The sequence below is a fragment of the Phanerochaete carnosa genome, assembly GCF_000300595.1.
Source record: "Phanerochaete carnosa HHB-10118-sp unplaced genomic scaffold PHACAscaffold_4, whole genome shotgun sequence".
NCBI lineage: Eukaryota > Fungi > Basidiomycota > Agaricomycetes > Polyporales > Phanerochaetaceae > Phanerochaete > Phanerochaete carnosa.
In genome coordinates this window covers 3607022-3619834 of record NW_006767631.1, presented here as the reverse complement: position 1 = coordinate 3619834, position 12813 = coordinate 3607022, and the positions used below count along the sequence as shown (strand labels likewise).

At 54.2% G+C, this 12813-nt stretch overlaps 4 protein-coding genes across 4 annotated transcripts; 3 read left to right on the top strand and 1 right to left on the bottom strand.

Annotated features, from left to right (window-relative positions):
- Window positions 1-1739: 1739 nt before the first annotated feature.
- Window positions 1740-4101, bottom strand: PHACADRAFT_255010 (uncharacterized protein). Its single transcript, XM_007395061.1, has 11 exons — window positions 3902-4101; window positions 3734-3837; window positions 3648-3683; window positions 3365-3593; window positions 3175-3305; window positions 3102-3119; window positions 3002-3052; window positions 2811-2945; window positions 2597-2754; window positions 2471-2543; window positions 1740-2418 (listed from the first exon to the last, which is right to left on the bottom strand). Exons 1-11 carry the CDS (start codon window positions 4029-4031, stop codon window positions 2020-2022), a joined length of 1464 nt encoding a protein of 487 aa, XP_007395123.1. The 5' UTR covers window positions 4032-4101; the 3' UTR covers window positions 1740-2019.
- A 1630-nt stretch (window positions 4102-5731) lies between these two features.
- PHACADRAFT_255006 (uncharacterized protein) lies at window positions 5732-6707 on the top strand. Its single transcript, XM_007395060.1, has 5 exons — window positions 5732-5775; window positions 5830-5846; window positions 5920-6111; window positions 6175-6360; window positions 6420-6707. Exons 1-5 carry the CDS (start codon window positions 5766-5768, stop codon window positions 6423-6425), a joined length of 411 nt encoding a protein of 136 aa, XP_007395122.1. The 5' UTR covers window positions 5732-5765; the 3' UTR covers window positions 6426-6707.
- Window positions 6708-8614: 1907 nt separating this feature from the next.
- On the top strand, window positions 8615-11387 carry PHACADRAFT_172952 (uncharacterized protein). Its single transcript, XM_007395059.1, has 7 exons — window positions 8615-8882; window positions 8944-9065; window positions 9628-9744; window positions 9795-10557; window positions 10657-10833; window positions 10893-11124; window positions 11177-11387. Exons 1-6 carry the CDS (start codon window positions 8814-8816, stop codon window positions 11070-11072), a joined length of 1428 nt encoding a protein of 475 aa, XP_007395121.1. The 5' UTR covers window positions 8615-8813; the 3' UTR covers window positions 11073-11124; window positions 11177-11387.
- Window positions 11388-11575: 188 nt separating this feature from the next.
- On the top strand, window positions 11576-12042 carry PHACADRAFT_183770 (uncharacterized protein; the record flags this gene model as incomplete). The annotated part of the gene is made up of 3 exons (XM_007395058.1): window positions 11576-11909; window positions 11972-11992; window positions 12029-12042. 3 exons carry the CDS (start codon window positions 11576-11578, stop codon window positions 12040-12042), a joined length of 369 nt encoding a protein of 122 aa, XP_007395120.1.
- Window positions 12043-12813: the final 771 nt, after the last annotated feature.

Genomic DNA, 12813 nt, shown 5'->3' with positions numbered 1-12813 from the left:
TTTTTTAGCCTGGCGGACAGGTGTGAAGGTTCTTCCCGACCGCAGGAACCAGGCGGAGTGGTTTTCTGCTGACAATTGGGCCGACTATGAGGTCTTCACAGACGGCGACCGTGCGAAGAAGAGGAAGATCCCACGCTCGAGCATCTATGTGAAGACCATGCAGCGTCTCAAGCCACGCGACTGGTTGTATATTGTCAACAAGAGCATTAGGCTGCGGGAGGAAACCAACTTGCAAGCAAAGCGCAAGAAGACCGGAAGGCGTGCAATGGCGAACGAGGATTTAATAAGCGACGACAACTCGGATGCGGACTTCGAATGGGTCAGCGAGTCTAGCGATGACGAACGGCCAGTACCCTAAGACTCCAGCCAATAACAGGTGACATTGCCATGCCCCGGTACGGATTACACTTCATTTCGCGGCATTCCTATTAGCTGACTGTTATATTCACATCGTAGCCATTGTAAAGAAGTGGTACTTGTATGTAGTCGTAGTATTAGAGCTCCTACCAGCGTGAAACACATGGTTTACAGCTATCTAATGAGTGTGATTGATCCAACGTGCCCGTCTTACCCATAAGACCGCTGTCTTGAGCTTGCCTTGGGCGACCGTCTTGAGAGTCTTGGCCAAGACCGGGCGTCTTCCCAAGACAAACGACATAGCTTGGCTAACATCAAGTGTCTTGGCGCCTTGGCCGCCTTGGGCGTATTACCCAAGACACTCAAGACACTCCCCAAGAGCTGGCAGTTTTGCTGATGTATCCCTGAACCCCTTTTGATAATAGTTTCACGTATTTCGTCCGTCCCTACCGGCTCACTCAACATTTGCCCCTAAAAAGGAGATAACCAGGTGCAAAAAACCTCGTAGTACCGACATATTTTTTTTTTGCGATTTAAATTCTAGGAGATGAGTGCACAGGAGGTGTTGCGCCGAGACAGCTCGGCCATGGACTAGTGTTGATAATTTCTGTCACGGTTTGTCACAAGGGATGCCGATCAAGCCCGTGTCTCCCGACGGCTACAGCCGAGCGTTGACCGTGTGTCCGTACATTTTGGGCTGAGAGTGAGGACAAGGTATGGGCAGCTTGAGCGAAACAAGTTGATACTTAATAGAATCAATCGTGCACGAAGCGCATTGCAAGTCTTCTGAATGCGTGTCTCGACATGGTCGGCGTCTGAAAGTTAGAGGAAGTCAGGCAGTGTAGTGGCTCGTTCAGCAACACCGCGAGGTAGAAGCTTGTCAGGAAACACTCAGCAGAATGCCGCAGGTACAACCGGTGGTAGCATGTTTGGCAACCCGTCAAGCACGTCGGTGATTTCGGATGGTGGGCTGTTTGGAAGTATCACGAATAACGGCACCAGCCTTACCGCAGTGCCAGGTATACTTGTCGCTGCGTACTGAGTGTGCCATACTGAGGTATATCTCAGGCAGGAACTACATTAAGTTTCCCCGGAAACACTGCTCAGAACAATACCCCTTCATTATTTGGTCAAATCTAACGGCAAAAGCCCGCCGTTTCGCTGTTTGGCATGCCCATATCCGCCCTCCGCAGGCTCGCTGCTCAACCAGTCATTGGTACAGCCCGCAATCGGTACTCCCCCGGTCAACTGGCACAACAGCCACAACGGCCACAACAACCTCAAGAATCGGTCCTTGGCAGCCTGAATCAGCCACTAGCTGTTTCAAAGAGAAGACCACTCGATAATCCGAGACATCACCCCAATGTGCAGCGTGGGATTAATGAGGCCAGGAGGAAGTAAAACGAACTGCGGTCATAAGCAATTTATCAATGAACCATCTAGCATACTATCAGAGATCTAAGAGATTCGCAGATAGGTTAGCAGAGATATCAGAATGCAAAAAGCGATCTACATCCTGCAGCGAGAGCATGACGAGTTCAAACCAGGACAGACGGGATTTCCCGGAACTAGAAAGGGGGTGTGTATACGTATGTTAGAGCGACGAAGCCCAGCATGAGGACAACAGCCTATAAAATTTCCGCTACGCTGAGCGCATCAGTCTCAGATCTTCCAACCACCAGTGAGGCCCATGATGTTCTGCGGGTCCACCCTCTCCTTCGTTGCACGCATCCTAGGCAAACTATCCCCAAAGATTTGCTCGACCGGCGTGCCTGCGATTGCGTAGTTGCCATACAAAGGTGCATCCGAGATGTCCTGACCTTCAGAAGTTGCGACAGCCTTGAGGTGCGCCGCGCTCTGCACGGTGGCGGCCTGCATGATTGCATCTGCCCCAGGAAGGTCCCATGCGTAATAGAGCTCAAGCAGAAGCAGGCCCTGCGCGCGTGTCGGCGGGTAGGCGGATGTGTTTGCTGCAGCATGTTGGTAAAGGCTCGGGAGGTAAAACTCGATAACGTAGGAGATGAATGTCGCGGACTGGTTGCTGAGCTCCTGCGACCAGAACTTTGTTTTGCGTTAAGCTAATACGAGATATAAACGAGAGAAGATGGCATACCTGGGTCTCATTTACAATCGCATCGAGCAACCCGGTGGTGATTGTGGTAACCGATGCAGTGTTGAAGACGACACTGAGAAGGTAAAAGTCAGACAGCTTCTTTAACTTGCAACGTTTCGTGCTCACCGAGTGCTGTTGGTCGAGTGGGTAGGCGATGATTGGACGAGAGACAAAAACGAGCGAGTGCTGAGATCCGTGTTGAGCGCGGGAATAGCAAGGTAGTCATCGAAAATCCCGGCTGGCGTCGAGGGCCCGTCATAGAACATGAGGACAAAGGCCACAGGCTTGTCCAGATATTCGGCTCAGTGTGCGACTATGTGGAGAGATTGAAAGCACAAACCGTTTCGGAGAGGGCCGCGTCGTAAGCCGGGATGACCTGGAGCGCCGCCTTGGGATCTGTGACCTCGGCTTGGAATTTCGTGGTGGCGGCATTAATGGTGTCCCATTGGTCTCCGCCGATGACCACAATACCACCCTAGTACATCGAAGTAAGTGAAAAGGGTTCAATGCCGGTTACAGAAGGCACTATACCCAAACTTGACCTTGGGGATAGGCCCTGGTAGTGACCTGTGTAACGATGCCCTAAAGTACATTAGCTCGTAGACCCAATCAAACGGAACAAGGCACTCACAAAGTTATTGTACCCACCCTAGATCACTGGTGTTCAGCCCGTACGCTCATTTAGCAGTCCACACAATACTCACCTTCACACTGAAGAACAGGTCCGGGTCGTTCGCTTCGGTCACGTTGGTGACCTGACCGTTAGGCAGAACGATCTCGAATCCGACAATATTGTCGACTACGAGGCCGTACTGGTTCGTCAACCAGGAATATCCTAAAGAGCGAAGCAACCATCAGTCGAGCTCAGGCCCCGCCGATCCACGCCAGACTGACCTCCACCGAGGCTGACACCTGCGACGCCGACATCAGAAACACGACCTCCGACGACGTTCACGCTATACGGCTCGAGGGCAGAGTAGACGTCGTTCCAAGTGAGGCCCATGCCGTAACTCACGGTCTGCGTCGCGCCGTCGTAGACGACGTCGCTGAAGCGTGACATGGCGATCTGCACGCCAGCCGTGGAGGAGAAACCGGCGTTTGTGGTGTGTCCACCGCCCTTGACCTATGGAGCTGCATGTCAGAATCATGAGGAGAAGAAATAGAATGATATACTGACAGCGAAGGAAGTGTTGGTGCTTCCGAGGATTTGTAGCTATTAAGCAAACATCAGTAGAGGGCTAACATCGCGAACGTCCGCCTTACAGTTACTCCTATGTCTTCTGCAGTCCCTGGCTCAACAGAGCACGTGGAAACTGCGCTGCTGGAGTTTGCCCAATGGCTAACGTCGTTCGTGTACTGAATGCTCCCTGACAACAACTAGCGTCAAGCTGGGGTCGGAGTCGTCGGACGAAGTAACAATGCAACGCTTGCCTGGCCAGTAGACATCAGAGGCAGAAGACACGGCGTTCGCTATCATATTGCAGGCGTTCGTCGCCGATGCGTTGGCAGGCTTCGCGATGGCGAGCACAGTAAAGAGAGAGAACACGATTAAGCCGCGCATGTCGGTGATGGGGATGAGCTGGAGCAGGCTGAATACTTCACATCGATCCTCTTAAGGCCTTATATGCAATGAGTCTGGCAGCCAGGCCGGCCGTACGCGTCACAGAGATTTCGGTGAGTAGGGGATAGCTTCGTGATACAAGTGAGTGCGTAAGCAAGTCCTTCACAGCACTCGGTGTGTCCGTTGCGATCGGTGTGCGAAGGAAAGAAGCCATGTTAGCGCAAGGCAATTGGGCTGTCGACGCGGGCGACTGGGTCAATCAATTTGACAGACGAGACTTCGCTGTCTATCGGCACGAGCGACGCGCACTCAGTTGCCGTTTTTCGAGATTTCTTCCTGTCAGTGTAACACTCGCTTACACGAGAAGCGCAAAAGGTAGCGAGGATTTCGAGTGATGCAACTTCGAACAGCCTGCTAGGTTAACACTTGTCATGAGAGATTATCTCCGGGACGTACGTCGTGGCGTTCAAGAAGCAGCAAGGCCAGCACGTCGTAAAATATCTATGTTGCTCAAGTGCAGTTTCTGAGTATGCAGCTATGTGTAATTCAGTGTGACACGTAGCCAGCCACCCACAAATCCTCTGCATCGCAGGCGTGCCAAGTTGACCACGTCATAAGCGCAGGGACAGGTCGCCTGCAATGAAAATTTGTCAATGCTGCACGTGAAATCACACCGCCAGATGCGAGGGGACGCGACAAACCTCGGCACTTGCAACATTCATCGGTCACCGGAGACGACATTGAGCTCAATATAGCCCGTACGGCTGTTCGGCAACTTTCTACTTGAGCCCGTGCAGCCGGATTCCCGACAGGTCGGTGATTAACGTGCGCGAACCAGCTGGGCACAAGACCAATTTTGGTCCTACATATAAAAATACGGTGAGTTGAGCTGTGGATAGATCAGAGCAGTTACCTGCCGTGAGTAGCAACTTGAGGTCGAGAATCATCCCCCTGGGCAGACCTAATATGGTCGAAACGCGTATACAAAGTGCTTTCCTTGGTCACGTTGGTGCGCCGACGCTTCAGAAGAGCGATTTCGAAGCCGATAATGCTGCCAGTTGCGAGACCATACTGTTTGCGCAAACAGCGCGCTCGGTGTGCGAAGTGACATCGACCATGCAGGAAGCACTCTTCTCGCGTCTCCGGGTCGGATTCATGGCACCTAGTGTGGCTAGGGAGGCAAGTTAAGCTGTTAAATAGAATAGAGCTATGGGTATAATAGAGTGTAGTGGCCACGGGGGCGGAGCCAGTTGGCTTGTATCGCAGAGATGTTTGTAATCGCAAGTCACACGGCTTTGTACCACTAACGTGCGCCCCATGGGGAACGTGAGGACGCCGTGACAAGCGAAGACGCTGTCTCTAGCGACCATGTATACTCTCGAACCGTCCCGCACGGTGTGTGTATCGTACACACCAGTCGAGACCAAAGAAGCGGTATCGATATGTGCAGAGAACGTGGCTACTGGCCAGTAAATGGATTTTAAGCTGAGTATCGGCAACAGGGGAAACAAAAGACGACAGAGCGTCGGGGTGACGCTCTACACATTGCGAGCGGGCGTCAAAGAGAGAGAGCGCGTCAACTCGGTGAACTAGTTTGAATGCCGGGCTATGTAGTACCTCCGGCTAAAGCCGTGTGGCTGAAAACGTGACCCGCCGTGACCAGACGGCGACTGCAGCGCAGGAATACGGTAAGGAACCCCTCGACGCCGACGCCCTGTCCCGCCACTTCAAGACATGCCTCGAGGTGCGTACCCGCCGTTTTCTGCACACTAGACCCATGCTGAAACTATCCCCGTAGTATACAAACCCGGAAAGGTGTGCTTCATGTTTATTTACTGTGGTCCGCGGAGGCACGGAAGGTCTGAACAAGGTGCTTCTGGTGTGACAGGTCGCCATCGTGCTGTCCGGCCGCCATGCAGGCAAGAAGGTCGTTGTGATAAAGCAGCTCGATGAGGGCACCAAGGAGCGCCCCTACCCCCATGCCATCGTTGCGGGCATCGAGCGCTACCCATTGAAGGTCACCAAGCGCATGGGTGCGAAGAAACTTGCGAAGAGGAGCAAGGTCAAGCCTTTCATTAAGGTATGCAGGCTGGAATGTTGTGCGAGCTTTGCGGAAGACTCACAATACAACCGTAATCTGCAGGTTATCAACTACTCCCACTTGTTCCCGACACGTTATGCCCTTGAACTCGAGAGCTTGAAGGGATCCGTACAGTCTGAGACCTTCAAGGAGCCCTCACAGCGTGAGGACGCAAAGAAGCTTATCAAGAAGCAATTGGAGGAAAGGCATGCGGGTGGCAAGAACAAGTGGTTCTTCCAACCTCTTCACGTACGCAAAACATTCCTGTCCTACGAGATATACGCTCATCGTTAACTTCACGAATACAGTTCTAGATTCGGATCGCTTTCTCTCGGGCTATTGAGGATGCCTTTTCAAAATTCTCTCCCTGTACGCATATAACTCGTACCGATGTGATTAGTCCCGGGCCGCACGATCCCATCCTGCCTGGCGGCCTGCTTCTCATTCCGCATACCAGCTGGTCCCATTCGGCACCCTTCTATGGCCGGTGCTTCTCATGTACTCTCCTCAAGTCTTTATGCACTTATGGCTCATAGCAGCACTGCTTGGTTTGTTTGAGGGGCCTCAACTATATCCGGAAGTGGCTCCAAATCTCGACATCTTGCATCGTATGGTTGCACTGCTTCTCTGCCGGTAGGCCCGAGCAAAAGTGTTTGATCACATTGTTACCTAACTGGTCTCGATGGCTCGACGGCGTGCCGCCATGCGCCCGGACGAATGTGACAAGTGTGTTCCTGGCCCCAGGCTATGCCGTCTTGCCGCATTCTTGTGCCCACGGGTACCGCCACCCTCCCAGTCAATTCCTAAGTTAGCACCATTTGAGTTTGACTCTCGGCTAGCAGGAGGCTGAGAAGGCATGTGCTCACCGTGCTCCCCTTTATGAGGCGTTTCGAAGTCTAAAGGGATACAATGACCGTACCAATCCGAAGGTACCAGCTCATGCGATATTTGTAGAACAACAGTCTCCAGGCACGGAACAGAGGCTCTTGCGCGGTGAGATCTGTGCAGCTCAACTAGTGGCCAAATTGTTAACAATGGAAGTGTGCAGACGCCACATCCCGTGTGCTTCTGAGACCCACGGCTTCCGCCTCCCTGACCGAGAACGCACTAAAATGTCCCGTCTTGCGGGGCGGCGTGGATACAACCAACCCAAAGTTTGAGTAGAACGGCGAGATCGAACGTACTGTGAGAAAAGATGCCTGCGTTGCCCCCCGGAGGTACGCACCCCGCGGCGATTGGGCTGGCGACGTGACTTCATGGTGCAGCCTCGTCATCGAGCTGAGTATCGTCGTTTACCTTACATAGGGTTGCTCCCGGGGGTGGAGACGGGGATTACATTGGTCTGGCATGCTTATTGCCTCCGTATTTCATCTACTCGGGTGGGTTTGTCCGGTCGGAGTGGTCTTGACATGGAAGGAATAGTCAGATGCCTGCCAGATGGATGGTTTCGGATTCTGGGACCGTCTGAGCTGCACGAGGCGGAGGCATCGATGCGCACGGGACCATGTGCGGGACGAAACTGCCTAGTGAAACCTAGTGCGGTACGGTGACACAAACGGGGCGCGAGGATCCGCGCGCGGAGCTGAGGAGAAGCGAATGGAGTGGCAGACACCCGAAGCTTGGCACGGGCAGGGCTCAGAGGGTATCAGGGCAATGATATGTGGACGGAGGCATGACCTATCGGAGAGCGACACAGGGTAGGCTCTGGATGCAAGACCTCGGCAGCCTCACAGCTGGCTAGCCTACTTTTGGGTATAGAGGTGCGATTCGCGGAGGGAATGCACCGATCGGATGTTACGAAGGTCGCCAGCCGCCAGGACGAGCGCATGCTGCGGGACGCTGGCTCGCCTCTGTGAGCCGTCGGGCTTCTTGTAGGCGCGGACAGCGTCAACGGGATATCTGGGAGAAGGCTCAGCATTGTTTGAGAGCGGTGGCGACCTGACCTTGTGACAAGGGCCTGTCCGGAGGGTGTCGCGTGTCTTCTACATGAGCACGGAGATACACATGAGCTAACAGGTGCGGTGTCGGGCATATCTTGTGCCACCTCATGCAAACGGAAATGGGCTGCGGTCGCTCTTGTCCGAGAGATTGTCGCTGGCAGGTTAGGACATGTTTCTTGCGCGGTGCCGACCCGATCAAACGTTGTGCTATAACCTGGTACTTTGCGCCCGGGGCGTGAGTGAGCACCGAGACGGGATGCCCGAGTCACCGACGGCTTGCGTCGCGGGCATTTGCAAGCCGTCGCGCGCCGAAAAAGCACTAGTGTTGGTAGCGAGAGCCAGGACCTTGCGCTGTCGAGGCGGGTGAACTCTACGTGGACGGAGCCGTCGTGCCGGTTCGGGGGCGATTGTGCCTCGATCTGAATTGAAGTAAGGAGAGTTTTGATAAGATAAGTATTGGGTAAGTCACGGATAAAGAGCATGAGTCAGCATCGGTAAGTGCCATTTGTTACCATCGGGACGGCCTTGAAACAGACTTAAATAGCGTGGTTGCGCCGAGAGCGCCCTCGCACGAGCCACACCCCCTTCCCGCCGTCGCCCCGGTACGCAGCGCAGCGCGTCGACGATCAGAATATTATCGCCCTCGGGAGCCTGTGCCGCCACCGCGCAAACCCATTCGTCCCCGCGCGAGAGTCCCCGACCGCTCTTGAACTCCAACCACCACCATCTTCCGGGCCCAGCGCCCAGCGCCCGCCGCCCACCATGCTCAGTCGTCCGCGAGACCCGCTCCCCAGCGTCCACAAGCTCACAGCCATGACTGCGAGGAATCAGGTGCGCCTATCAGCGGTCGTAAATTTTCGCCCAGAATCAAAGATCTGTCTGCTGGCTTCAGCCCGTGCTCCATTCCACAAAAGACGACATTGGCTGCCCGGTCACCTTCATCGATGGACAGTTCAAGGGGCGGACGATTCGAGCAGAGTTGATAGAGCTGCAGAAGGCAGACTTGGGAAGAAAGTGAGTTCTATTGTCTCACATTGCTTTGTCCAAGTCTTGGACGCGTGCAAACGACTCTGGGAAAGCGCAAGTACCGTGCACATTGTTCTACGTCGCCAAATCGGTGCTCCTTACTGTATCGACTGTCCCCTGGCATCTCAGTGTCCCTGCGACCCTATGACAACTTCACACACTCCACATACCCCACATGCGGCCCGTCGAAGTGTGCTAGAACGCAGCTGTCTTATGCGAATGCTCTGCAGGCCTCTGCGTGCAGACGATCGCGCTGCTTGCCGAGTGCGAACACACGGCCACCAGCATTCTTGTGCATGCGACCAAGTTGCCCACGATGCAGTCCGCACGAGACAGGATGCCTAGCTCAGTACCTTGGGGCTTCCATTTTCCAATGCTTGCCCCGCGAGGCGTGATCCTGGTTCGTCAGTGCCCGCGTTGGACACGGCTTGCGTATGGCCTTGCGCTTTCTCCGTTGACTCGATTTCCGATCATGGATGTCTCGGTTTTGCTTCTTCCGAGCGCCAAGAGTTGAGAGTCACTTGGACGGCTACTGACGTATGTGTCGCAGATATGCTCGAAAAGACAGGCGTCCGCTCGATCCACCTCCGGTCGTGCAGCTCAAGCTCTATGATATTCTGCGCTCAGGGACCGCTTACGAAGAGCATAAAGAGTTCGAGAGCTACGAGTACGTGATCAGCTATTCTCACTCCGAGTTTGACACGAGACCGGGAGCAGTGACGTGGGCGGGTTCGGTGTTTTATGTCACATAGATCTCTTCCAGGTACAGCCACAAGAAGAACAGCCGACGGACCCCTCTGAAGGCCCGAATAAGCGTCGTCGCAAGTCAAGTTCACGTACTCGTCCAAGCTCATCTGCCGCAGCGCCGCTATCTACGCCGACGTCCGCGTCCCCGACACCTACACCCTCTGCGGCGTCACCATCGTTCTCTTATGCGCCACAACAGAGTAACTCTCCTTACTCTAGCGCATCTCCACATACCGGCTCAAGCAGTAGCTCTTACGGCGGCCCGTACACCTTACCCCCGCCAGCTCCGCCAAGTGGTACGGGTCAGGTCACGCTCCCACCAATATCATCGCTGAATCCTCCCGGCTCGTCATATGGCTCAGGGTTCCAACTGCCCCCGATGCGTCTTCCTCCGCATGGGTTGTCAGATCGGACGTTGCCTCCACTTCCACCGGGACCACCGCCTTCGCATACACATGCCCCATACACGTTTCCGCCACCACAGCCACCTACGGTACTACCTCCACCGCACCAGCTAGCCGGCCAACCGCCACCGCCGGGGGCTACCGCCGAGTCACAAGAGGGCAAACCGGTTCGCGCGGGACTAGACGCACCTGAGGGAGTTCTGGCGTACCTCAACAGAGCCGAGATCCGCGAGAACGACAAGTGCACCGAGGCCCTGTCCGGCGCAACGATCGCGCAGTCGCAGAGCGTGGAGTACATGGGCCGCAAAGTGCTGATGTTCGTTTTCTCAGTCCGTGTGCCTCTCTATTATTATCAGAGCCTTGCCTTTCTTGTCGCAGTCCTGCGTCAGAATCCCCGCTGACCCGACGCTCTCTTTCTTTTGCTGCAGGACATCGCCGTGAGGAACGAGGGGACGTTCATCCTGCGCTACCGCGTGTTCAACCTCTTTGGCAAGGTCCATGGCAGGACCGAGATCCCTGTACTCGCAGAGTGCTACGGCGGGCCCTTCCGGATCTACAGCACCAAGGAGTTCCCAGGTCTCCGCCCGTCCACTGACCTGACAAAGGTGCGTACACCACGCTCCATGTGCTTCCCCGGTGTCGCGTCGCTGACAGACGGATGCAGCATCTCTCGATGTTTGGAGTTCGCCTGAACCTGCGCGAGACCGAGCGGAAGCGACGTCGCGGCGGGGGCGGCGAGGGCAGCCCTGGACCATCGGATGGTGCGCGCGGACGCCGTAGAAGACGCAGAAGACGCAACGACGACGACAGCGACGAAGATGAACTTAGCGACGACGACGACTAGGTTCCTCGGTTGCGAAGACAGGAGTTGTGGTATCTTGATAGGATGTGAAAGGGTGTGTCCGTTCTCTGTCTGTGTTCGTGCGCTCTGTGTTGATGGCGGAGAAGCTTCTTTATTGTGCTAGGTTATTTACCGCTGTCTCGCGAAGTCCCTCCCCGCTGGGCCGCCGTCTCAGTATGGCCCTGTGGGACGTCTCACAGTGGAGGCGTAATGTATTATACGCAAAACTCCAGCTTGCTTTTTCCCACTTGGTTGTGGTTCCTGGTCGAATAGACTATGTCTCTTTTTAGTGCCACCAGAGCTCGCTTTCGTTTTTGCCCTGTGTACGCCGCCCCGTCTTCCGGAGACGTGGGCGCCTGGTTCCCGGTCTGCAGCGCCAGAATTGAAAATGCCGGGTTTGGAAGGCGGTGGCCTTGGGTGCTAACAGAGCCAAATAGACTCCAGAGTCTGGTTTCGCCGTAGATGTTGCCCCTCTTTCGAGCCGCCGCTCTTTCGAACGAACCACCATGTTGGAAGTAAAAGACTTGCATACGCTGCCGCGCCACATCGAGGAGAACCGCCTCGCATGGAAAGAGGACGCATTCACCGACAGACAGCATCGCCAGCTGAACGAGCAGATCAAGCTGTGGCTGTCTGTCGTCCAGTCTGACCCGGACAACCAGTCCATTTTGATGCTGGAGACACTCGTCGTCGTGGTGTACACCCAAGCCAAGTCGGTTGACGAAGCCTTGACCATACCCGACGCCAAAAAAGTGACTACGACTCTACAAGTCCTGGGATTCCAAGACATGTTCAAGGAAGAGATTAGGAGTGGAGATCTGAGAAAGACATGCAGCTTGCGTAAGGATGTGATATCTCCACTGCTAGTCGATGTCTTTCTGATTTGCTGCTGTATGCCACAGGCATGTTTTGCAAGAGACCTGGTGAGTGATGCTGTGTCTGCGCTATGTCTGGCCCAGACTCAGTCGAGTGATGCCCATCAGTGGTGTATGCGGACATTGTTCTCTCATGGGAGCGGCTGTTTGAGGGATCATCAGATTCTGTTCTCAAGTTGGTCATGTGATACTGGCTGTCAGGACTGTGACACCAATCATATATATACGCGCGTTGCACCACCATCGTCCAGTCTTCCGGCACCAGGAAGTCAAGGATGAATGACCAGCTGGCAAAACAAATCATTTATATACCTATGGTGCTCACAACGTGGCCTGACTGTGAGTCTCTTGCTTGAATCAGGATCCCCTTGCTTCTTGCCTCATACCGCCTCATACAGGTTATCCTGTAGTGTATCCGCCTGTTGATAACTTGCTCAGAATATGGTTTCTATGCTGCAGAGGAACAACACAGCTAATGGTGTTGCGGCAGGTGCACACGTTTCTTGCAGCCTTGTTAACTGTGGTTTCTAAACATCTTCGCACTTTGTTGACCGAATGTGAGCAGAACGAACAAAAGCAATTTCATGAGATAGTTTTAATGAAGATTATAGTTATGCTTGACGGAGATTGCCCAACGGCTGAGGCTACACTTGCTTGACTTGCACAGCTCGCGTGGGCATTTCGCATTCAGCTCGCACAAGGGTTGGGCTGAAATAGGCACGGCAAATATTGTGTTTCCTTCTATAAAGAGGTTGTCCAGCTGGCTGATGAGGTATTTCCTCTGTCCTTAAATGTATGATACTGTGCTGACCATCTGCATAGCTGATCAAGTTTTGATCCATTCCTGCAAGGAAAGTCTATATCAATGA

Coding starts and splice junctions, on each gene's coding strand:
- PHACADRAFT_255010 (XM_007395061.1), bottom strand. CDS start 4,031: ATGCGCGGCTTAATCGTGTTCTCTCTCTTTACTGTGCTCGCCATCGCG. Junction 3,684..3,733: donor CAGAAGACATAGGAGTAACT/GTAAGGCGGACG, acceptor TTTGCTTAATAG/CTACAAATCCTCGGAAGCAC. Junction 3,306..3,364: donor AGGTGTCAGCCTCGGTGGAG/GTCAGTCTGGCG, acceptor TTCGCTCTTTAG/GATATTCCTGGTTGACGAAC.
- PHACADRAFT_172952 (XM_007395059.1), top strand. CDS start 8,814: ATGCTCAGTCGTCCGCGAGACCCGCTCCCCAGCGTCCACAAGCTCACA. Junction 8,883..8,943: donor CCATGACTGCGAGGAATCAG/GTGCGCCTATCA, acceptor TGCTGGCTTCAG/CCCGTGCTCCATTCCACAAA. Junction 9,745..9,794: donor AAAGAGTTCGAGAGCTACGA/GTACGTGATCAG, acceptor GACCGGGAGCAG/TGACGTGGGCGGGTTCGGTG.
- PHACADRAFT_255006 (XM_007395060.1), top strand. Junction 6,112..6,174: donor AGGTCAAGCCTTTCATTAAG/GTATGCAGGCTG, acceptor CGTAATCTGCAG/GTTATCAACTACTCCCACTT.